At 41.4% G+C, this 26,090-nt stretch overlaps 1 protein-coding gene across 14 annotated transcripts in view; it reads right to left on the reverse strand.

The window, feature by feature from the left end:
- The window catches only part of LOC134348416 (abl interactor 2), a 161,862-nt gene that overhangs the window by 16,471 nt on the left and 119,301 nt on the right, over window positions 1–26,090 (reverse strand). For 3 of the 14 annotated variants that reach the window (XM_063051751.1, XM_063051753.1, XM_063051749.1), the window contains 4 exons: window positions 23,069–23,166; window positions 21,502–21,651; window positions 18,764–18,888; window positions 3,838–4,065 (listed from right to left, as the gene is read on the reverse strand). In XM_063051751.1, the coding sequence (XP_062907821.1) occupies window positions 3,838–4,065; window positions 18,764–18,888; window positions 21,502–21,651; window positions 23,069–23,166 (601 nt within the window). The remainder of the gene's footprint in view (window positions 1–3,837; window positions 4,066–18,763; window positions 18,889–21,501; window positions 21,652–23,068; window positions 23,167–26,090) is intronic. The other 11 variants (XM_063051761.1, XM_063051760.1, XM_063051758.1 and 8 more) reach the window with 5 other exon arrangements.

Raw genomic sequence — 26,090 nt, forward strand, 5'->3', positions numbered from 1 at the left:
CCATCTGTAATTATAATTGAAGAAAATGTTTCTGCAAGGACAATGAGAGAACTCCACTAATTCTCTTAAAACAGCTTCAAGGATATTTTATAATCACTTAAGGGAGCCTTGATTAAACTTCTCAACTGGGAGACAGATGAATCCTCAGTAGAAGCCTGATAACTGTAATACGAACAGACAAATGGCAGAGCCAGCTCAGAACGTATAATTTACATTGGAAATATTCTACATCTATTAGGTTCTGTTTATTCAAATATCAAAACAGAGACTTGATTCAAAACAACAGAAAGGCAAAGAATTAAATACCAAATGTCCAAAGCCAACTCCAACCCCTTATTAACACTAAGCATCTACAATGAGAAATTAACAGATCTGGGCCTTGATTTTCACAACAACACACTGGATATAACTGAAAGACTGTGTATTCCGCATTTGTATTTTACATGCATCCTTCAACAAGCGAATTATTTCAGTCCCTGTTCAATTCTGTCAGATGTCAGAGATCCAGTGAGACAGGGATCATCTCTTAAGTCTGTGTACATGTCATACAAACCTAAAAACTACTTAGAAGGACTCACCTTATTCATACACACTGTACTGCAGCCAAACAAAGGTAATGAAAAAGTTGTTTCTCAGGCAGTTTTCTGCCCATTTAAAATTAAGTCAAGTTCTTGAATACAGAGAAGCAACACCTAATAATGTTCAATGCCTGTAAGTAGAGCAGGCAAACGAAACATCTCGCTTTCACTCCAAGCTGTGTCTTTTCAATAACAATGGGCAAATACAAGCCTGAACTGGAAGAAGATCCAAGCCAAAGACTGGAGCAAGAATCGTCCCGTAGTGAGGGTTTGGAGATATGATCTGGTCATTGGCCAGATTTGTTGCTTTTTTGAATGGTGGAACAAGGCTTAGAACGCAACTGAGTTGAGTTATGTTTTAAAGTTCTGGTGCCTAATTCTTTGCAGTGAAGGAGGGAACACTGAGAATGAGGGAAGTGGTAGGTAATGGGGAAACCGAATCAAGACATGGGAGGAGTGGGAAGGAGGTGTGGGAAAGGCAGGCTGGTCAGAGGGCTATGACTGGAGCAAAGTCCAGTCATGGGGGTGTGGGAGGGGGGTCAGGACTGGTTGGCAGAAAGAGGCTGAACTGAGGGCTTGGTTTTATTTTCCTTTTGGTTCTCTACATTATTTATAGCCTTTTGTAGCATACTTTACTGTCAACATGAGAAGAGATTAATTTATTCAAAACAGGTCAATGATTTCTACTTTATGAATGCTGTAACATCACAGTACAAATGATATGATGACACATTTTGCAAATTCTGCACTGAGTCAATGGAATTTAAGTTTTCTAATCCTCAGATAATATATAGATAGATGACATTTCACTCCAGCTTTGCCTTTTTTACTTCATTCTTCAGACCAGGGTACTTTCAGTTTTGACTTTCTGCCCTGTTCGCAATGATTTAATCTACTGCTGGGGGTTGTTCAAATACTGAGTGCATAGAGTTAATTTTATCAGTGCCCTAGGCCAGGACTGAGAAAGCGGCTTCTGATCATTACCCAATAACTACTACAAAATGCCACCTTCAAAGATGTAGACAACACTTTAGGATCAAAGAGGAAAACTAATCAGCTCTTGAAGCCTTTTTTGTTAATAAATGTACCTCACTTCCATTTACCACTGTTAATACATGTCACTTACTGCCTAACACTGTCAGTGTTTAAAGCTTCAATTCAACAATCATCAAAAAGGGAAATCTGAATATATTCCTTTACCCAGAAGGTCTGGGAATTCCACAATCTTGCCAGACTTTTGGAAAGATAATTTCACTTTCCCCACAACCTTTTTGGAAAAAGTTGCTTCTGATTTAGCATTAGAAAATGCATGTGTCAGTAGTTTAATTGATCATATGGGTATGATTGGGCAGTACAGGCTCGTTGGGCCGGAAGGTCCTGTTACAGAGGAACCAATTTCTTTCTATCCACCTTATTTCCAAGAAATTGGAAAGTAGTGGTTGATGGGTCTTAATCTGACCAGAAGTCCATGACTAACAGTGCTCCATTCTGGTGACATATATATTTTTTTTCTCCTCACCACTTATGGGTGGTAGATATGTGTATTGTTCCCTCAATCTCAGCTGTTCTACCAGAGGTCTGGGAGCTTGAGCATTCAGCGCAGTATCCTTGCTGTTCCTAGTAGAGCGCTCTTCTGGACCGAGATCTCAGATGTTGTTCCCGGGATTTACTGGAGTCACTCTCCCAGTCCAGGTGTTACAGTGCCAAGTGCTCCTGTCACCACTGGGATTACTCTGGCTTTAACCTTCCACATTCTTTCTATCTGCTCTTTCAAGCCCTGGTACTTCTCCAGCTTCTCCTATTCTTTCTTCCTGACGTTACTGTCATTCAGGATTGCCACATCTATTACTAATATTTTCTTCTGATCCTTGTCCATGACTTGGGTGAAAACACGAGTTAGTAAATAGACACAAAGATCGGTGACATTGTGGCTTGTTTAGAAGACTGCCAAACAATACAGTAGAATGTGGATCAGATGCGAATGTGGGCAGAGAATGGCAGATTACGTTTAACCTGGCCAAGTGAGTTGTATTTCAGGAGATCAAATGTAAAGGGAAAGTACACTGGTAATGACCGGACCCTTAACATTATTTATGTACAGAATGATCTTGGGGTCCAAGCCAACAACTCCCTGAAAGTGGCTGCAGAAGTTGATGCAGCGATACAGGTAGTGTATGGCATGCTTGCCTTTATTTGTCAAATCTTCAGGTTCAAGAGTCAGGAAGTTATATCACAACTTTCTAAAGCTCTGGTTAGGTCCAACCTGGAGTATCACGTTCAATTCTGGTTGACCCATTAAAGGAAGGCTGTATAAACTTTGAAGGAGGTGCTGAAGAGGTTTGCCAAGATGATGAATTAGAGGGCATGCGTTACAAGGAGAGGTTGGATTAATTAGAATTGTTTTCTCTAGAATGGTGGAAGCTGAGGGAAGACCTGATACAAGTTCATAAAATTATGAGAGACTTGGGATAGAGCAGATAGTCAGTATCTTTATCCCCAGGGTTGAAATGTCTAATACTAGAAGGAATTTAAATTAAAAAAAATACATTTAAAAACGATTTGAGGAAGGAACAAAGGAGATGTACAGGCAAGTTCTTTTCGAAACATAGGGTGCCTGGAACTTGCTGCTAGGTGTGGTGGTTGAGGCAGATGGCATTTAGAGAGACACATGAATATGCAGAAAACAGAGGGATTTGGACCATGTGCAGGCAGAAGGGATTAGTTTAATTAGGCATCATTAGCTTAAGTAGTTTGGCACAACATGGCGGGCTGAATAGCCTGTACCGAGCTACATATTCTATTTGCATGGATTTCAGAATGGAAGTACAGAGGGATAGTAAATGTTATTTGAGTTTGTCCAGCAGTTTAGTTTTTGTTTTTTTGCTTTGCAGCTGAATATGTGGAAGATTCGAGCAGAATTTCGAGCTCCCTTTGTTTCATTTCCATCATGACTCATATCTGTTGTAGAAGCACAAACACATTCTCAATTGAACACTTCCTGGGATCATACTCCTCAGAAGAATGATTTGGGAGTAGAACAGTTTAAATGAAATCTACTTATTCTTTCTGACTGCTGTCATAATTCTGATTTTTAAAGTATGATATATATTAGTTTTTATTTCTACCAATCTTAATTACAATGAATGTGCTGCATTGATGTTTTAAACCAATTTAGATTGGTTAGGTGTAGATTTTATTACAACACTGCCTGAGAAACAACTGCGTTGACAGAGCCAGAGAATGAGAAAGACAGACTCACCTGCAGTAGGAGCAGAAGAGACAGCAGGGAGAGATGGTGAGATGAAGCCATCAGCAAAGGGCTGAGCTCCTGCTATGGATTCTGGGGTCAGTATTGGAACATGGGCAGGGGTTGCAGAGGGAACAGGACCTTGAGTTGAAGCAGGTACTGCAGCAGAGGCAGGAGCAGCAGGAACAGGGACTGGAGTAAGATTAGAGGTGGTAGGTGGTGGAGGGGTACCCGCAGAGCCTTGGAGGGGTATAAAAGGAGGATTAACACAAAGGAGAACATTAGCTGGGATAAATAAGCTTGTTGAGCAGTTAGTTAAAGTTCCAATCATGCAAGAATCAAACTGATAACATTACAAAACAATGCTCCAAGAAAAGATTACCACAAATTGAGTGAAAATTCACTCATCAGATAATGTGAAGTTATATTGCCAACAGAGGCTCATCCAAGGAGGTTACCTGCTTTGAACTGTAAACATATTCGACAATTGATATAAAGTTGCTTGCCACATCTTGATTTGCCCTTCTAACACTGCTGAGTTCTTCCTCAAAAGCTACTGCTTTCACGTATATCACCCAAATGGCTTTCTTTGAAGGCAAACAATAGCACTTGTGAGCTTTGGCTGCAGATTCTTCCAGTGGGCCTTTACAACAATCATGATCCTTTCAGCCAAACTCAGCACTTACTTTCAAGTGGAGGATGGTGTCAGTAGATTGTGAATTGAAGCAACAACCTCATCTACCTGCTTTAGGAGAGGACAGAATTACCCTTGCAAAGTTGGCAGGGATAATTAGTGCCAGTACACCATCAACACTTCCCTGGGCAGAACTCAAATCAGGAACAGACAGGAGGTAATTCTGGAAAAGTGTTAAAAAAAAATTTTCTGTATATTTTTCACCAAACGGAGAAATATTTGAATTATCACCATTAAGGATTGCAACGATGGAGGCATTTTTGAAGAAGAGATAAAGGCATTCCACCACAATCCACTTCCCTTACCATTTCCAATGTAATTCCGTAATCAATTATATGTGGCCAACAGCACAAGTGCAACAATAACCTTTTGACGATGGCATCAAGATTTCTCAATGGCTTCAGAAATACACCAATTTGGTCAACATATTTATAAGGACCGTTGGGGTGGGGGGGGGATGAGATGGGGAGGAGTGAGATTTGTCCTTCCATTGGTTTATATATTGGAGTTGCAATGCCCTGGTTAAGATTTTTACTGTTATGCTGTTAAGTATTTCATTTTAGCAGTTCTGAAAGAGCAGTCTGTTCTGCTCTGAGTATATCTGGGTTTGAGCTAAAGATAAGGGGCTATGTTGTTCAATTTAGGGATGTTGTGTCAGCCAATCAGATGGTGGAACTAGGAGATTCTAGAGAATGCTGGGCAGAGGTTTTTGTGATGGACATTGACGTGGACCAAGGTCTTTTTGACAGGAGCTGGAAGAAGACAGGAGGGAAGATGGCTGAGGATGTGATCCCTGTTCCACAAGGTGCTTAGTGCAGATAAATGGCTTCAAGAAGAAAGGACCAATACGCCTGTGGAGGAGCCTGTTTGATCGAGGTGGATTACGAGCGACATGTGGAAGGTGGTGCGTGCTTTCACGTGGACCGTGGGTCCAGCATGCGAGCTAAAGACAACTTCAAGACGAGTTCCAACTTATGTGCATTTGGACTGGGTTAATTGTAATGGCCCCTTTTAAATTTTTTTTCCTTTTCATTTTTCTACTAATGGTTCAATAAATCTGACATTTGAAAATATACTTTCTTTATAATTGTATGCAGTGTACGGTCTGTTATTTCTTGCTGATGGGCAATTGCATGGGGGTGGCAGTTACACAATATTCACACAGATCCAGGTTCAGATGGGTGAGACATCTCAGCTTCCTAGATTTGGAGGGACCCAAGTCATATCGACCCTAGACATATGGAGTCTGAGAAAGGTGATTTTCTCAACGCTGAGTCCGGTGGCTCTTAGCGAGGGGCTAACGACCTACATCTCTAGATGCCCAGTAAAAAAAGGGGTTTCGGAGTGAAATAGGGACTTAGAGAGATTGGTAATTTTGCCTTACACTGAAGCCTGACAACATATTTTCACCTAATATCCAATTCACCAGCAAGAGAAAATGGTTGGCTTATTCCTGCAATAATACTGCTACATACAACTCTATTCTTAGAATTCAAAAATGTCATTGTCCTAAAGGCACTGCTGTTGGGAACATGGAAGAAGATAAAATGGGTAGGGGAAGGATTAAAGTAAATGGGTGCTCAGTGACTGTGGGCTGAAGGCCTGTTTGCATGCTGTATCTCCCTATGACTAAGGTGATGATGATTGACCTCCATAAACTCCTGCAGTCATTCTGAGTGCACTACCACTGTGTCCTGGTAGAGCTACACATATCCAAGCAAACACAAAGTATTTCATCATATTCCTGTTTGCGTATGTATGGAATAAACAGATAAACCACTTACCCCTGATTATCTGCTCTCTGACATGCTCCAGCAATCATTGATAATTCCCACAATATTAATGAGAGGGAACTTGAAGGCTGTGATGCAACTGAGTGGCAGACACTCTTGTTGATGGTTATTTCTGCCACGCAAGTGTCATGCAATGTTACTTGCTGGTTAGCAGCTCATCCCTGAATGGTGACCAGCTCTTGCTATACACAGGAATGAGTTGCTTTAATGTCTGAGGAGATGTAAATAGAACTTCCATCATAAATAAAAAAACTCATCTTATGATGGCAGGCAGGTCATTGAAGAAGCAACTGATGGTGACCTAGGCCAGTGTCCTAGCAACTTCTGCAGTGACACCACAAGGCTGGGCTGACTAGCCTCCAATAACCACACCATCTTCCTCTGTCTGAAGCACGACTTCAGCTATTGGCGAGCACCCCCCCGCCCCAAATGTCAATGACTAGTTTTGTCCAAACTTTGTGATGCCTCAGTTAAATGCTGTCCTGATCAATGGACAAGTAGACCCTACTTTCTTCTGAATATTTGAGTTGAAGCTATGATTAGGTGTGGAGCCAAGTGATAAGATAAAACCCAAACTCATCAGTAAACGGGCCACTGGTGAGTATGTGTTGCTTAATAGCACTATTAAGTATACCTTCCATCACTCCACTAAGAGTAGACTTAAAGGGCAATAATTAGCCAGTTGGATTTGCCTTGCTTTTTGGAAAGGATATTTCCTACATTATTGGGCAATTGCTTTGGCACAACTGCTTGGCTGGAAGAATGCCAAGGTCATTTTCTCACCAAGGAGTTGGTAAAGTAGTGGTCTTTCGACAAGTACTGGATCCGTACCTCAGTAGCAAACGAGGCACAAACAACTGGCTTTAGCATCCTCTGATGATGGAGGGCAAAAATCTGCAGTGAGTTAAGGACATGATAGTGCTTAACTTTCAATGGGTGGCCCACCTATATCTCACTGCTGAAGATCCACGGCATGGTTTTAGCAACAACAGAATGCACCACCATAGTGACGTGCTCTTAAGCCATTTTTTCTTTAAAGTTGAAAGAAGCAAATTGGCTGGTGGCTGACTTGGTAACTGTGGGGATCTTTACACATACACAAATGATTCATGCATTATAAAAATGGGACTAATGTTTCAGCCTTATCTTTGGTAGTCATGCGCTTGGGTTCAGTCACCTCCTCACATCAGCTGTTTAATTAACCACCACCAATCATGGCAGATTGTGATCATACCAGACAGCCTTTATCTGGTCCATTGGCTGTGGACTGCTTAGCTCTGACTAAATATGTTACCTTTCCTGCTTAGACCACTATGTAGGATTGTGTTACAGTTTTGCCAGGATGAAAGCTCATTTTCAGATACTCTGATGCTGCTTCTGGCAAATTATCCTGCATAAAAACAGAATAATTCAGATGCTGAAGTAAGAACAATAAGTGTTGCTGATACTCAGACAGTACCTGTGGAGAGAGATAAACAGAGTAAACATGTTAGGTCAGTGACCTTCCACGTTTCCACCTGAAGATAAATAACCTACACATTAACTCTGGCATGCTCTCTCCAAACATACTGCCTGATGTGCCCCGTACTGCTAGTTAGCACTTTGTTTTTATGTCTTTCCATACACTTCTTCAAACTAGGAATGGGTCACAAGCTTGGAAGTAATGATAGAACAAGAGCTAAGCCAGACCATATAGTTGCAGATTACAGTGAAATACAATTCTGCAGCTCCGTAATATTCCAGTGTCTCATGGACGCTCAGCTCAAATATGCTAGACTTTGTCTGAGTCAATCCCATTTAACACAGTAATGCAACTCAACACAATGAAGGATGTCCTTGTTTTCTGCTAATGTTAATCTACAAACATAAAAGAAGATAATTAAATATACCCATAACCACTAAAACACCTTTGGCTTGAAAAAAATTGTTCTATTTTTTATGGAAAGAATGGAGCAGGAGGGACAGTTGATGGAAAGTTGCTGGTGATGCATTGGTATCCAGGGACATGGAATGAAGATTGCTGGCAGAGTGATGATCAGGGAATCGGCTGCATTACGTGCAGCTGGTTCCAAAATATTATTCCCTGCTCTCTTTAAATGAAATGGGATGGGAGCCAAGAGGAAAGAAGCCAAGTGGGGAAGAGAGAGAGGGAGAATACAACAAAATGTATATGTGCACATTGGTGTGCTGAATGACAATGTAGTTCAACTTTGTCATTTTTTCACCAAGGAGCTGCTAAAGCACTCATCTTCCCTCAAGAATTGCATCAGTAACTTGGTGGCAAATGAGGCACAAACAATTGGCCTTAGCATCCCGTGATGATGGAGGGTAAAAATATGTAGTGGGTTAAGGCACAATGGCAGTCAACTATCAATGGATGGCCTACCTATATCTCATGTCTGAAGATCTAGGACAAGTACAGTATGGAGGCTTGTGGAAGTCATACCCCCAATAACAGAGAACTACTTTAGGTACAAGAAAAAGGAGATTAAAAACACTTAAAAGATAGCTCTTCATTATCAAGGTTACACATACTTCAGCTGTAGAATCTAATTGCTTGAAACATACATAATTAAAAATAATTGCTTCTTGTAGAGATTCATAAGAACACTAAGAACCAACTTTCCAGGTGGTAAAATCCCAGGACGAACTGTTTCTTGAGAATCATTATTCACCCCTTAGCAGAAGAGGTATTAAAAGTCTATCTCACTTGTAGGAGCCATGTATCTGTCTTCTGTCTGCATTGTAGTCTGTGTTACATGTTTATTATGATAGTTAGTCATGTGGGTGGGGGTGTGGTAAAACCAAAGAATTTAGTTACATATTCATACTTTGTCTTAGTTTTGGTTAGGGCAATTAAAAGTCAAGAGATTGCTGGGTGTGCTATCTTTTTGTTGATGGCTTAATTATAGTTAAATAGCTTAAATCTGCTTAATTATGTTGAATTTCACGAGTTTTAGTTTCATTATGTTTAATTTCACTAGTTTTATCACTTCAAGATTGTTTGTTTTGCTATATGTTTAGTAAAGGATCCAATACATTTCTTCGACTTTGAACATTATTATTATTGGATGTGAAGGCATGCTGCATAGTTTAACTCCCCGTGTTTGATCTCTAATAGCGACATTGGTTTGTTGAAGTAGCCACGGCGTTTTGTCAAAAAAAAAGAGGATTAACAGTTATGCCAAATGAACATCAGCATTCGGACACGTCAGCGAAATTAAAAGCAACATTGATAAGCCAGGAGCAGCTCGTGACAAGTAACGACCTTCTGTTGATTCATGATGTGTGTTTGGTGTTGGAGCAGAATTTTGGAATGGTCATTGCTGACCGTATGCTCTGTGCTGTGGTGTTTGCTTAAAAGTTTGTTATTGGTTCTGTTGAAATGCTGAAATATTTCAATTGCTGATGTTCGAATTGAATGTTGTTTGTTTGGTCTGGTTTGCGCACTTGGAAAGCAACATCTTTCTGATGGTAGAAGTCTAAATATGGCAATGGCGATGATAAGGACTGGAAGGGTAGAGCAAAGTTATTATGGCACTAAGTGGCAACTCCTTTGCTTGCACCTTCAGAAACAGCTCTATTTTTATCTTTGGTATCTCTTTTTTTTCCCTTTCAAGGTTCTTTTGAAGACACCAACCTGGAGTTAAGACTGTGACTTCAGTTCCTAGCAGGAACAGGACCCGCTCTCAGGGCCTCACGAATGGCAGCTTTTTGATATCCCAAGGATGCAGCTCGGAAGACTAGTGTGCCTTCAGGGTGCCGGATTTTTTGGCTCTGGGGACGTGCTGATTCTAGGCCGGTGCCCCTGACTGAAGCACTGCGGGAGAACACGGAACATCGGGAGTAGCGGGTTAGCCGCTGAGTGATGTGTGTCCAGAGAGCTGCGCTCTGGTGCCAACTCTCTGGGCGCAGAGCTTGGTAAAAGCGACGCAACAGACTTTTAACATCATAAATCAGCGAGCTGTTTGTTATGTCTCCACTCGCTGTGAAATGGGGACACCCCTTTTCCCCTTATTAGGGAGACAGAGAGAGAGAGAGAGAGAGAGAGAGAGAGAGAGAGAGAGAGAGAGAGAGAGAGAGAGAGAGAGAGAGAGAGAGAGAGAGAGAGAGAGAGAGAGAGAGAGAGAGAGAGAGAGAGAGAGAGAGAGCCTGAGGTATGTTGAATTACTGGGTGAATGAGTAGTTTTTGGGGTACTGCGAGTCTGTGTCTTTATTGATGCTTGCTGCATGCTTGAGTGCTCGGTGGAGGGCACTGATGCTATTTGGCTGGTGGAGGTCGTTGCCTTGCTGTTGCTTGTGCATGGGAGGAGGAGCTGGGGGGAGCTTTGGGGTTCTAACATTTAACTGTCATTCATTCTTTGGCCACTCCTCTGTTTTTGTGGATGCTTGCAAAGAGAAAGAATTTCAGGATGTATATTGTATACATTTCTCTGACATTAAATGTACCTATTGAAAGGAAATAGCAACTTAGTGGGGAAACTACAAGACATTGCATCACTGCCTAACAGAGAGAATCAAATCTCCGATGGTGATCCATTGCAATATCATGCATTCATGAGGGCTTTTAAGAATAGTGTTGAAGACAGGCAATTAAGGCAACAGTCCGTATTCCTTGAACAGTTCACTGGAGGTCACCCCGGAGAGTTTGTCAAATGTTGCCAGCCAGCCAACCTGCTAGAAGGATACCTAAAGGCCAAAGCTTTACTACAGGAACATTTTGGTAATGAGCAGAAAATGCCATCAGCCTACATAGGAAAGGCTCTTTCTCAGCCACTTATCAAATCTGAAGAATACAGGTCTTTTTCTTAAGAGGCTGTTGTAATGCACTGGGAGATGTTCGGTATATGCGTGAGCTGGACTTGCCTATTAATATATTGATTGTTGTAAACAAGTTGCCTTTTATGCTTGGAGATAAATGGAGATGTGTGGCCTGTGATCTACTAGATAATCACTTACTGAGAGGCTACTTTCATCGACTTTGTTGAGTTAACTGAAAAACAAGTGAGGATTTCTACACACTCAATATATGGAAATATATAGGACACCACATCACCTGCAATAAGCAATGGTGTGAACAGAACTATGTCACAAATTTGTTCTAAGGCTAAAGGAAGCAGCTTTGCCACTACTGTGGCTACTGTGAAAAGTAAAGCTAAAACTGAGCCTGGAACTAATGAAAGGGAAATGGTTCATCAGCTAAAAGGATCTGTCTGTTCTGCCAGGGTGAACATACTTTGCTCTCAGCTCGAGGAAATGATTTGTAATGAGAAGATTGCCATCCTAAAGAATGTGCTGTCGGCTTTGGTTGCTAGTGTATGGGACACATCAGCAAGGATTGCTGGAAGCCTCTTACACGCAAGGTATGACATGGCAAGCACCACAGCATACTTCATACTCACTCTGATGAAAAGGGTTCAGATTTGAAACAAGGTGTGGAAGAATTAAACACAGCAGCAATTAATGCCCTGGTACCTAATAGCCTTATGGGGGCTAGCGATCATGACGGTAATCTTCCTATAATTCCCATTCAGGTGAAGTCAAAGAAGGTTAGCAAGACAGTGGACTTATATTTTCCTAGATAAAGAGGTACAGCAGTGTTCTGCACTGAACCTCATGAACAAACTCAACTTCACAGCAAAAAGAACACGTATCCTCTTACGCACCATGGGTCAAGAGAAGATCTTCAGGAACAGTCTCACCTGAAGCATATTCATTTGTCTGAAATTAAGCTGCTGATAGGGATGAATGTGCTTGAAGTATTGGAGCTGTTGCAAGTGATTTATAGTGTTAATGAGGGACCCTATGCAATCAGAACAAAGTTGGGTTGGACTGTTGATGGATCACTGAAAGGAGCCCCTAGTGATGGAAGAGACTACGATCACCAGAGCTGACAGTTAACAGGATTTCAATTTTCAACTTGGATGAGTTTTTGGCAGCAGCAATTCAAGACTAATTTCCCTGAATGCAATCAGGAGGTCAAGAGAAGATCACAAGTTGATTGAGCTGGTGGCTACATCTGCAAAACTGGTGGATGGTCATTACCAGATCAGTTTAACTCTGAGAAAGAAGGATGTTAACATGCCTAAAATCAATTTTCAACGTGGATGAGTTTTTGGCAGCAGCAATTCAAGACTAATTTCCCTGAATACAGTCAGGAGGTCAAGAGAAGATCACAAGTCGATTGAGCTGGTGGCTACATCTGCAAAACTGGTGGATGGTCATTACCAGATCAGTTTAACTCTGAGAAAGAAGGATGTTAATATGCCTAAAAGCAGGAAGGTTGCTGAGCAGCGTGCTCTGAATCTAAGGAAGAGTTTCAAGAAGGATTTGTCATTTCACACCGACTAAACAGCTTTCATGAAGAATGTCATCTCCAAAGGTTATGCCGAAAGACTGCCAGCAGAGGATTAGAGTGATGGGAACGTCTGGTATATTCCACATCATGGTGCTTATCACTCCAGAAAAGGGAAACCTTGTGTGTTTTGACTGTGGAGCGACTTTTCAGGGAATATCACTCATTGCTCAGCTTTTACAGGGAGCTGATCTTACTAGTTCATTGATTAGAGTCATAACCAGATTCAGAAAAGAACCAGTGATGATTATGGCAGATAATGAATCAATGTTTCATCAGGTTAAGGTGCCAGTGGGAAATGCAGACCTTCTCAGGTTTCTTTGGTGGCCTGATGATGACCTCAGCCAAAATATGGTGGACCGTATGGTGGTACATCATTGAGTTGAGCCAATTTTGCTCTGAGGAAGTGTGCAGAAGACACTGAAGAACAATTCAGCCATGGGACAGTGGATAAGGTTTTGCATAGTTTTTATGTTGATGACTGCCTGGTGCCTCTCTATCGTGGCCATGTATCCATTTGTGCTAAAGGTGGTTTTCGACACTCTTATGTGGATAAGCAACAGACATAGCGTGGTATCTGTAATACCAGAAGGACAAAGATCATGAAGGATTAGATTAAAATCAAGAAATTCCTTCGGTGGAGAGAGTACTAGGTGTGCAATGGTGTATTCGGTCTGATACTTTCAAGTTTAAGATCAGATGCAAGACCGCTTACCAGAAGGGGGATCCTCTCCACAGTTAGTTTCATCTATGACCCTTTAGGAATCTTGAGTTGAGTGGAGTTATCTGCTAAGAAGATCCTACAAGATCTATGCAAGAAAGGGTTTGGTTGGGAGGATGCTATACCAACATCAGCTGCTCATGCGTGGACAAGTTGGCTGGAAGAACTTTGCCAATTGAAAGACTTCAAGGTAGCTAGATGTTTGAAACCCTTGGATTTTGAAGAAGTTACTGCTGCACAGTTACACCATTTTACAGATCCAAGTGAAGGTGGCTACGGAGTAATGACCTATCTTTCGTTGCATGACATGTGTTTGCAGGTGCATAAGATATAGGAACAGAATTAGGCCATTTGGCCCATCAAGTCTGCTCCACCATTTAATCATGGCTGATCCTTCTTCCCCTCCTCAGCCCCAATCCCCAGCCTTCTCCCCATAATCTTTGATGCAGTGTCCAGCCAAGAAACTATCAAGCTCTGCCTTAAATACCCCCAATGACCTGGCCTCCACAGCCACCTGTGGTAATAAATTCCACAAATTCACCACCCTCTGGCTAAATAAATTTCTCTGCACCTCTATTTTAAAAGGACGGCCCTCTATCCTGAGGCTGTGCTCTCTTGTCCTTGACTCCCCCACCATGGGAAACATCCTTTCCATATCTACTCTGTCTAGGCCTTTCAACATTCAAAAGGTTCCAATGAGATCCCCCCTCATCCTTCTAAATTCCAGCGAATACAGAACCAGAGCTATCAAATGTTCCTTGTATGGTAACCCTTTCTTTCCCAGAAACATCCTTGTGAACCTCCTCTGAACCCTCTGCAATGTCAGCACGTCTTTTCTTAAATGAGGAGCCCAAAACTGTTCACAATTCTCAAGGTGAGGCCTCACCAGTGCCTTATAAAGCCTCAGCATCACATCTTTCCTTGTGTATTCTAGACCTTTTGAAATGAATACTAACATTGCATTTGCCTTCCTCACTACTGACTCTACCTACAAGGTAACCTTTAGGGTGTTCTGCACAAGGACTTCCAAATCCCTTTGCATCTCAGATTTTAGGATCTTCTCCGTTTAGAAAGTAGTCTGCACATTTATTTATACTACCAAAGTGCATGACCATGCATTTTCCAACACTGTATTTCATTTGCCACTCTTGCCCATTCTCCTAATCTGTCCACGTCCTTCTGCAGCCTACCTGTTTCCTCAACACTACCTGCCCCTCCATCAGTCTTCATATCTTTGCAAACTTGCCAACAAAGCCATCTATTCCATCATCTAAATCATTGATATACAGAATAAAAAGAAGTAGTCCCAATACCGACCCCTGCAGAACACCACTACTCACTGGAGGCCAACCAGAAAAGGATCCTTTTATTCTATCTCGTTGCCCCCTACCAATTAGCCAATGCTCTAATCATGCTGGTAACTTTCCTGTAATACCATGGGCTCTTAACTTGGTAAGCAGCCTCATATGTGGCACCTTGTCAAAGGCCATCTAAAAGTCCAAATATACAACATCCACTGCATCCCCTTTATCTATCCTACGTGTAATCTCCTCAAAGAATTCCAACAGGTTCGTCAGGCAAGATTTTCCTTTAAGGAAACTATGCTGACTTTGTCCTATCTTGTCTTGTGTCACCAACTACTGCAGAACCTCATTCCTAACGAATGACTCCAACATCTTGCCAACCACTGAGGTCAGGCTAACGGGTCTACAATTTCCTTTCTGCCTTTTAGCTTGTGCTTTTAGCATGGGAAAATCTATGGCAGCTCATTGGAGTTGGTTTCCATCCCACATATGGAGCTTACTGCTACGATAGCAAGCTGTATGGACACATTGTGGAAGGAGTTGCACATGCAGCTTCAGGACTCATTGTTTTGTGCTGATAGTACTTGTGTGCAAAGGTACGTCAAGAATGAAACTTCCAGGTCTCACAGGCATCTCAATGGAGGCATGTGAATACTTCAAGCAATGCAGCAGACATGGTCTCAAGAGAGCTGAAGGTGAAGGCTTTTCAGAAGAATAAGACTCGGGTGTCAGGACCTCAATATCTTCTTCAGCCTGAAAGTGAATGGCCTGTGAATCACGATTGTTCCAAAGAACTTCTGCTAGATGATCTAGAAGTCAAGGAGATTTCTACAATGTACATCATGCATATTGAAGAGGAGTTGGTCGCAGTAATACATATCATTTATCACTTCTCGTCTTGGACCCGTTTAAGGAAGACAGTTGCCTGTATTTCTTAGATTTAAGAACCTTGTCTTATTTCTTATTTGGAAGAGAAGCAATTGAATATTGTTTGTTCTCAGTCTGACTTGGATGAAGAACAACAAAGGTATTCTTTGGAGAGAGATGCAGATGGCCAAAGGTCAGATTGGCCAAGATTGTCTCTCATTGGAGGAGTTCAGAAAGGCTGAATTGGAGATTTTTGGTTGCTGTCAAAGAAAGATTTCTAGATGAATTCTTGAGTTTGCAAAGGAGAAGAAAGTGTGAAAAGCAAGAGTCATATTTTCTAGCTTAATCTAGTACTTGAAGATGACTTCTTGAGAACTGGTGGTCAGCTTAGGAGGGCGGCCAAGCCTGAAGAGACTGAATAGGCTGCTATACTGGTGAAGAATCTTCATATTTCAGATCTCATTCTGAGGAATGTACATCAAGGAATGGGACACAGTGGTTGTAAACACGTTATCCAGCTTGTGCCAAAAATCTTGGATGCCCAATGCTAGTACAGCTATATGAAGAATCCTGTTTTAGTGTGTTGTTTATACACGGTCGCACGCAGCTCCAGAATGTGAGCGTGTAGCAGACCTACCTCTAGGTAGGGTCTCTCCAGATAAACCTTCATCTACACATGGACTACTTTGGACCTATGAAGTTGAAAAGCAGAAGGAATACGATGAAGAGGTAGGGAGTCATATTTACCTCTCTAGCTATATGACCTATTCATATTGAAGTGGCATCTTCTTTGGACACAGATTCCTTTTTTTTTAAATGCATTTTGATGCTTTATATCAAGACGAGAGCAAGTTTGTGAACTGCACTCTCATGTGTCCAACTTCTTGTTGAAATTGAGTGTGAGTTAAGAGAAGCCCGAGAGGTGGAATCATTCCCAGATCAATGATGTACTTCTTCAGAGAGAAAGTAAATGGATTTTTAACCCACCACTCCCCCAAACGGCTGGCTCACATCATGGAGAAGTATGAGGGAGATTGATCAGGTTTGTAAGGACGGTTCTCAATTCCACCATAAAGGTGCAGCATCTTGACGAAGAGGGTCTTCACACAGTTCTTAGTAAAGTAGAGGCTATTATCAATGGCTGGCCCACTGGATCAAGCAGCATCTGTGTAAATCAATAAACAGTCAATGCTTCAGGCAATGACCCTCCTTCAGGACCGGACAGGAAAGGGGAAGATGCCAGAATAAAAAAGGCGGGGGTAAGGGAAGGCGGCTAGTTGGAAGGTGATAGGTGAAGCCAGGTAGGTGGAAAAGATCAAGGACTGGAGAAAAAGTAATCTGATAGAAGAGGAAAGAAGACTATAAGGTAAAGAGAAGAGGGGATCCAGCAGTAAGTGATAGGCAGGTGAGATGAGGTAAAAGGCTAAAGTGAGGAATATTGGAAGAGGGGAGGGGGAAGGGAAAAATTACTGTAAGTAGAAATCGATATTCATGCCATTAGGTTGGAGGCTACCCAGATGGAATACAAGGTGTTGCTCCTCTACCCAGAGGGTGCCCTCATCTTGGCATGTGGAGGCTACGGAGCAACGTGGAACGGTAATTGGAATCGGAATTAAAATGTTTGGCCACCTGAAAGTTCTGCTTTTGGTGGATGGAGCGGAAGTGCTCGATGAAGCGATCCCCCGATTCACCAATGTAGAAGAAGCTGCCAGAAACAATAGAGGACCCCAGCAGATTCACAGGTGAAGTGTTGCCTCACCTGGAAGGTCTGAATGGAGGTGAGGAAGGTGGTAAATGGGCAGGTGTACCACTTAGGCCACTTGCAGGGAAAAGTGCCAGGAGGGAGATTAGTGGGGAGACACAAATGGACAAGGGAATCCTGGAGGGAGCAAACACTGGAAGGGGGGAGGGAATTCCAATGCTAGCCTCCTTCCCCTTTCCTTTCCAATCCTAAAGAAGGGTCTCAGCCCAAAATGCCAACTGTTTATTCATTTTCATAGATGCTGTTGCCTGAGTTCCTCCAGCATTTTGTGTGTGTTGCTTTGGATTTCCAGCTTCTGCAGTCTTTCCCATATCCAAACCCAATGATTTGGAAGCATTAACACCCAATAATAAATTATTTTTAGATCATTTAACTTTGCTTAATTATGTTTAATCTCGCTAGTTTTAGTTTCATTAGATTTATCCCTTCAAGATTGTTTGTTTTCCTAAGGGATTGAATACATTTCTTCAACTTAACTGAAGCACTTCATACAGTTTAGCTTCCCGTGCTTGGTCTTCAATAGTGACGTTGGTTTGTTCAAGTAATCATTATATGACTGCCGTATGGTGGGTCAGAAGATACAGACCAGCCAGATCAGATGAGGAATGACAATTTAATTCCCTGGATGATATTAGTGGGTTTTTCTGACAGCTTGACAATTTAATTGCTACCAGACTTGATTCTAGATGTTTCTTTATAGGTTATTCAGTTGTTCTGATGACATTCAAACTCACACCACCGGATTCAAAGCCTAATAACTCAACCACTGTGTTACAGAACAATACAGAATTTGATGCAGAGTTGTCATACTCTCTTATATCGAGGATCTCATTATCACCAACACCTTTTATGTATAGTCATGAATCTCAGAGTGTCAGGAGCATGAAACCCACAGTAAGTATAACAAAGGACAGTGAGGAAGGTGGTGGGAGAGGGAGAGAGAAGAGAGAGGGTGTTGGTGAGGTGGGGGGTGACCAGAGGGGGGTCAGTAAGAAGGGGAGGTGGTGGGAAAGGGGAGCAGGCAGAAGCGGGGGAAGTGGGAAGGGGGGTGCCAGGCGGAGAACCCCGAAGAAAATATAGCATAGAGGTGCAACAAAATTCGCTTCACATTTTCCAACTATATTTCTTGAATGTTAAACATGTGCACATTTCCATAGTGTATTAACTTGATATTTTGCAGCCTCCAACGTCAGTATTCAGGTACTGAATTAAGAACAAGTTCCATGTCCTTTAGAAACTGGTAGGGACAACAACAGTGGCTTTTTCTCCATCATCCTTGGCAGTATTAAAAATATTAACTGTTAGTGAACTCAGTTCACTAAGAAATACAATACCTGGTGCTTAATATTTCTGATTATCAGAGAGGTTAGAGATTGTGGGTCATGACATCAGTGCATTGCGATATAAAAAAAGTGACGAGCGCTGCTTGGGACAACCCTTACCTGGATACACACTGGGTGGAGAAGGAGTTGGTACTGCAATGGGGACCCCAACACTTCCACTGCCACTATTCTCTCTGCTGCTGCTGCGGCTGCTTGGGTGGCTTCCCCCGCTGCTTCCACTGCTACTGTAATACACAAATCATTGCACGAGTCAGTGCTCACACATGGCCGAAGGGCCTTTTGCCTTTCTTCAAAAAACAAATCCTGCATCCCACCATTCTTAAGGAGCTGATGGAAACAGAAGGCTCTCAAAACTAAGCTTCAAGACCTTGGCCTCAATACCTCCTTGCGCAATTGGATCCTCATTTTCCTCACTTGCAGACACCAGTCAGTTCAGATTCGCAACATCTTCTACACAATCTCCATCAGCACTTTGCCCCCATCTCTATGTGCTTTTTACTTATGACCGTGAGACGAGGCACAGCCCCAATCCCATATTTAAGTTTCCTTTCTCTAGCTCCTTCCCATTCCTCATCTATCTGGGGCCAGAGTTTCTGAAATCTGAAGGAACTCAGTGTGTGGACAGCAGTATTGCTTGCAGGTGTATCACTATTGCTACCCCTTCCCCACATTATTCCCATAGCACTCTTTTCCCACTTGCGAAATTTAGAATCAGAGAATTATTGCAGTACAGAAGGTGGCCATTTGACCAATCAAGCCCAAGCTTAACCTTCATAGGATGAAGTCTGTCCCATTCACCAGCTCTTTCCCCATTGTTCTGTATTGTTTTTTGCTTTAGTATTTATCAAGTTCCCCCTTGGAAGTAATCCATATTTATTTCTCTGCAAAATGCATTCCTGCATTAATATCCCAAAACAGGCATAGTTTTTCTTTAAGTCTTATATTGAAAATTTTTGAAAAATTGAGAAGTTGGTTGTGAAGCACATTCGGCAGGCTATGGATGTGGAAACATCTCTAACAATTAACATTTTGAGGAAATGAAACATCAAAAAATGAGAATGAAAAAAAGCTCCAACTAGGAAACAAAAAGAGATGTTTGATCACCTTAATGAGGTCCACCTTCATTCTCTTCCTCGACTGTCATCAGCCAATATTTACCATATGCCCAGTGATTCCCAAAGCTACCTGAATGAAATTTCTTTTAGTCCACCTCCTGTAAGAAGATTTTCATTCTCCAAGACTTTTTCTTCTCTGTTGCATTTAATCTAGTTTATATTACCTTTATTGGTTCACTCCTTAATCGCCCCATTCATTTCCTACTGCACTTCCTTTGCAAGACACAAGATGTAACACTTGCTCCTGTACCTCCATTTTCAAAATTCAAGACATTTTTTCAATTGAGTATATTGAGTGCACTCTCCTGATGTGATCTCTTCTGTAATGGGGAAACAAAATATACATTGGCTGAACATCTTGGCAAAAATGACTGCTTTGACTGGCTTTGCATTCCCAAACTTTTACTTGCCCTCTTCCTCTCAACCCAACAAGAGTTTCCATTGCTTTCCTTTTTCTTGTATCTTTGTACTTGCTCAAATGCTGCCATAACTCTTAACTTCTTTTGATTCTAAAGAAAACTCATTGAAATGTTAACCACTTCCTTCACCAGACATTGACTGGCCAGAGTATTTGGGCTGAACAACCGCGCAGCTCAAATGCCATCATAAACTCACTGATGACACCACTGTTGTTGGCAGAGTATCAGATGGCAATGAAGAGCCATACAGGAGTGAGGTAAATTGTTTGGTCGAGTGCTGTCACCTTAACTACCTCGTATTCAACATCGGTAAAGCCAAAGAAATGACTGTGTACCTCTGGAAGTCATACCAGTAGATCTACCTCTTTAGGAAATTTGGTCTGTCACCAAAGACACAGGAAAATTACCTACATATGTACCATGGAGAGTGTTCACTGCCATGGTACATATGGAGGTTTCAATGGGCAGGATCAAAAGTGGCTGCACAGGGTTGTAGGCTTAGCTAGTTCTGTTACAGGCACAAACCTCCCCACTATTGAGGACATTTTCAAGAGGCGGCACCTCAAGAATATGGTATCCACCATTAAGGGTCTTACCATCTGTAACATACACTCTTCTTATTAATACCATCAGGGAGGTACAGGAGCTTGGGGACCGACACTAATTAGATTTCTGAACTGTCCATGAACAGTACCCTGTTATTCCACTTTTGCACTAATAAATTTTGTAACTTATAGCAATTTTAATGTCTTGCACAGTACAGCTGCAGCAAAACAAATTTCATGATGTGTGTCAGTGATTGCTTCAGTCACGTGTTTAATAAGTCTAAATTCAGCACTGTACAGAGAGTCATATTGACAGAGGACTCTGTGCTTTCTATACCTGATTCTGATTTCTGCGCTATTTTGTTCTATTTCTAGAATTTTGCCCCCTTTTTTATATAAATACCGATCCTCCTACCTACCTCTCCTGGCAGCTCAGCCTCTTGCTGGAATGTATTCTTATGGATACTAGCTGACATCAGGATATTTAACTTGGAGGGCATCACAGACAAATCCACTTCTGAAGTTACAGCTGCACAATCAACTCAGTACGAAACAAAATACAATTACCTAATGCAGAGCTAAAGTTTATACAACTGAGTCTCTAGTTAATGCTGTTGTTCTTACTACCGCATTACCATTAAGTATGAATTTCAAATGAAAACTGAAAATAAAAAACTTCCTTCAGACATGTGGTTTATTAAGTCTAAATTCAGCACTGTACTGAGAGTCAGATTGACAGGACTCTGTGCTCTCTATACCTGTATGTCCTTGTTCTCTGATTTACAGAAGCTGTCCGCACTGGACTTTGTTGCTGTGAGGAGCTCATGTTGCGAGTTGGACTCGGTACATAGTCATTTGGCACCACCGGAGGGCGCACGGGCTCCAGTGTCCGATAAGGAGAATGTCGACTACATACAGAGAAGACAAATTAGTTCAGCCCACTTGACACCTTTCATATTATTCACTCCCATAGTTTACAGCTCATACTGTACCTTTCACACAACTTACTAACAAGCTCTTTGGTACTTTTTAAAATGCTTATTAGATGAGAATGTGAAGAGAATAAAAAATGACATTAACCAAGGGTTAGTGTTAATGAGCGGTTGATGGTTGGCACAGACTAGGTGGGCTGAAGGGCCTGTTTTTGTGCTGAATCTATCAAAAGCACCAATACTAACTTTTAAAGTATTTATTAATACACTGATAGTTGAAACTTTCACTTAATGAGAGGTTAATAATGAAAGGAATACAAATTTACGGGGAAATTGAGGAAATATTCCCTTAACCCTGCACCCCCCACTCCAGAAGTGATTTGGGCCTTAAAGAACCCATAAACGCGCAGCATATTTAAATACCACCTGGATGAACAGCTAAGTGCCTTAACCCATAAGACTGGAAAGCTTTTTCCTGAATAGCCTGGGCACCCTGGGTCAAATGGCCTCCACCTGTGCCACAAATTTCTATAATTCATTCTACTTACACAGTTAATATATGTTTAATCATGGTTGCTTATATTTACATCCTTTGCAATACTGAATGGCCCATTTCTTTTACAGAATAGACCATTTTCTTCATTGTTCAGTGACACAGTGGTATTTTTATGGACAGGCAACACCCTTCACTGACGCCAAACAAATGGGGCCTCTGATAACACTACACCTGTAAAGCCCCACCATTGAGACTCATAAAATTAGATTACAAATTTAGTTTGTAGAGGGCTTGATAAAGAAACGAATTTAAAAAATTGCAGTAGGAGGCCATTCAGCCTTTCAAACTGCTGTAGCATTCAATACCATTTTAGAAGCAGTCATGCTATTCACAGTCATGGGAGGATTTCTTTAACTATTGATATTCACAACAGTCATCAGACAGAAAGCATCGGTGCAATGCCCAACCACGTGCCAGCTGTATGGATGCTGGGCAATACACTGCTACCAACATTGATGGATGAGGAAGGGAGGAAATTAGCTTTCTATGCCACTACCGATCAAGGCTAACAACTGATGCAAACTGTACACCTTAACAGGCTGAGCGAGGGCAGAGTCAAGCTCAGCTACAATGCCAAGCCACTCCTCTTCACGTTTCAATAGCCCTGCTGACACCATCTGGATTCTTTCATGACGATTCAACACTTGCACATGAGAGGTGTTGCCTGCATCAGAAGCCAATCTGTTCAGGGGAGGGGAAAGTGCGTCAATGATGAGAGTTTGACTTTATGTTCCGATTATCAATGCTCAAGTCAGGATAATCTTTTGAAAGAGCGCACAATAATGTTAGAAATATGTCTAAAGTCCTGCTGGTGAACTGAAATCACTCCCCACTTACCCTAGGGTACCTTTTCCCGACACTGGGGGACTGGGGGGTTTCTGTGTGGGTGGGGTGCTTCGTGGAAGCCCACCCATCTTCATGTTTTGAGTGCTAACCTGGAATGAATAAATAATGAGATAGAGAGGTTAACAAATGCAGGTTTGGCAATTCAATGACACCAAGAAAACTAATGCAGAGTTTCAATCAGAGGAGAAAGGGGAGAAAAGATGATACAGGGTAATTAGGCCATGCAAAGTGTTTTTCTATAGGATTTCTAGGTGGCGAAGTAATCTATCTCCTTACAGAACAGGTACAGGGCTTGCAATTTAAAATTACATGAAGCAAGAGTTTAAGAAAGTGACATATGAAAATGACAAATACACAATCATTCTATCAGCACGACAGAGAAAAATGGATTCATGTTTTGGGTAAAATCCACTCACCAAAACTGGGAACAAATTTCACTCAAGGCAAAAGACCATACCTCTAACATGCTGACTAACTGTGCACTGCTCATGATTTCTATTACATTTCATATTTCTAAATTTCATGACATTTTTAAAATAACTTGTTTTGGAAGCAAAACCAAAAGAACAGAGACAGTCACACCAACAAGCAGCACAGTTTCACTCAAGGCTTCTTTCATGGATAAGGACAATAAGAGTAGGTGTGTGCCATATGAGTGAGGAGATGGAGCAGGACAGGCAGGTAGACATGATCAAGGAGATGGGAGACCACGCTCACATGGCGAGGAGCACCCATATTTAATCAGCCTTTGGTGGGAAGAAACCAAATGGACTTTAAGGGAAAGGGTAACTACATGTGGGCATATATTATTTAGAGAGCTTTGATCAAAACTTTTCCTTTCCCTTACACAACTACGTTTTTACAGTTTTTGTGCAACAGCTGAAAGGCCATCTGTTTCCCACTCAGACTTGGGTGCAAAACAGCATTACTTTATGACACACAGGTTCTAAAGTTGAGAGAAAAATCATGAAATCTACATTTCACTCATGTAACTATTGCAGGACCTACTTTGCTGTGGTAATAGTTTGTCTGGTTTGTTCTGCTTGATCCTGCCCATACTGGAGCATTCAGTTAACAAACAGCAGGTCCTCACAGACAAAATGTAACCACACTCACCCTGCACTGACAGTCATTCTGGTAACACAGGCAAAATGCATAGCAAGGTAATCCTTATATACTGTACCACAAGATTAGGTTAGGGTTGTTGTAGCAAAATAGAAATACTGGAGGAATGCAACCTATGGAAAGAGAAACCAGTCACATTTCAGATCATTCCTGCCTTTGCTTTGAAAATGGTAAAGTCTCCACTCTCCCTGTCAGTTCTGAGGAAGGTCATTCACCAGGAACACCGTTTTCTTTTTCCACAGATGACGCTTGACTGGTTGAGTTCTTTCAGCACTTCAGGCTTTGTTTCAGATTCCACTACCTTCAGCTTTATTTATTTTCCACCTGTACACCATAGCACAAATGGGAAATGCGTATACATTGGGTTCCAGTTAATTGGGCCACTGGTTAACTGGGGCAACTGCATTTTTGGGACAACTCTTAAAGAACAAAAATTAGTCGAAAAAATAGCCAAGATTCCCTTCATTTATTTGGGATACCATGCCACTCAATTGAGACAGGTAACTGTTAAAGAACAGTTTCTGACTAGTGTCAATCGCATGCACTTGTGTGGCTGATAGATACCACATTGTACTTAGAGCAAACAGTTTTTAAATAGCTGTGTATGCTTATGTTATTTTTTCATTTGGGCCAAGGATGCTGATTCATAAAGCCGTGATTTTTTTGACAATTTTGTGTTTTTATTTTGACTTGAAGAAAATTTCAGACCTTTGCCAAGATGCCACAAAAAGATATGACACTAAGTGGAAAAATTACCCTAGGTGGCTGCACTGATTTCATTAATTTAGTCAATCAAAAGAACACAGCAGGGTACACCAGATTAATTCCTCTATTGATAACAATTAAGAACAAATACACAATTTTATAGTACTGTAGTAGTATTAGTAGTGTTCTAATTTGTTCTGTACTTCAATTAAATTCATAATTTGTTTCTCAGTTTGTCTTTTTTATACCATTTAACTATTTCCATGAAAGTTTGGCTAATTGGGGCAGCTGCTTAACTGGGCCAAAATGCACTGGTCCCAATTAAGCAGAATCCTGTGTATCAGAGAGAGAAGCCTTTACCTCAGAATAACAACAGGGAAAACAGAGGAGCGGGAAGTCTGAACAGGGAATTCCCCATGTAGGACAAAGCATTGTAAGTTCAAGGAATTCTGTGACAGAGCTTGTGATTCATACTCGTGCCTAAACAATTAAAGGTGGAAACAATTCCTAGCCAGTTTCTCAGATCAGATTGCTTTTCAATTATTAAACACATAAGCCCGTGTTCACATTAAACACGTGTTCACAGCAACTTGTGGAGGCACACATTACAATCATTTTCAGCAGCTCTGATGGAACAACTCATCCAGTTGTCCAAAATATAGATAGGCCAGTCACAGGAACCATGCATGCACCCACACACTCATACAAGTACTGAACGATGACCAGAAGCAAAACCATATACGATTCTTGGTACAGGGCTATGGTGTACCAACTGAAGTTAACAAACCAAAAACAGACTGACAAAAGTTTGAATGACTCCACAATACAAAGACAACGCAGTTCCACACGGGGCTTTATGTGGAACTATAAAATGGATTTGTGCAACCAATACAGTTATGTCATTTCATCTCAAAATAGGCGATTGATTTCCATACAGTATAATTCAAGATTTTGGTTCCATTTTAAATTCATACAAACCCTGCACCTTGTCCTTTAAATAAGTTGTAGAGACCACAAGCTACATTTCTAGAGGAAAAAGGAACTGAATTATTCTATATATGTAAATGTATCTCAAAGATAAAAGAGTGCATGCTACCACCTCTAATATTCAATATCAAAAAACAATCTCATATTTTTTTAGGGCGAGACCAATCTGTATTCTAACGGTTTCCTTCATTATTCA

The sequence above is a fragment of the Mobula hypostoma genome, chromosome 6, assembly GCF_963921235.1.
Source record: "Mobula hypostoma chromosome 6, sMobHyp1.1, whole genome shotgun sequence".
Taxonomy (NCBI): Eukaryota; Metazoa; Chordata; class Chondrichthyes; order Myliobatiformes; family Myliobatidae; genus Mobula; species Mobula hypostoma.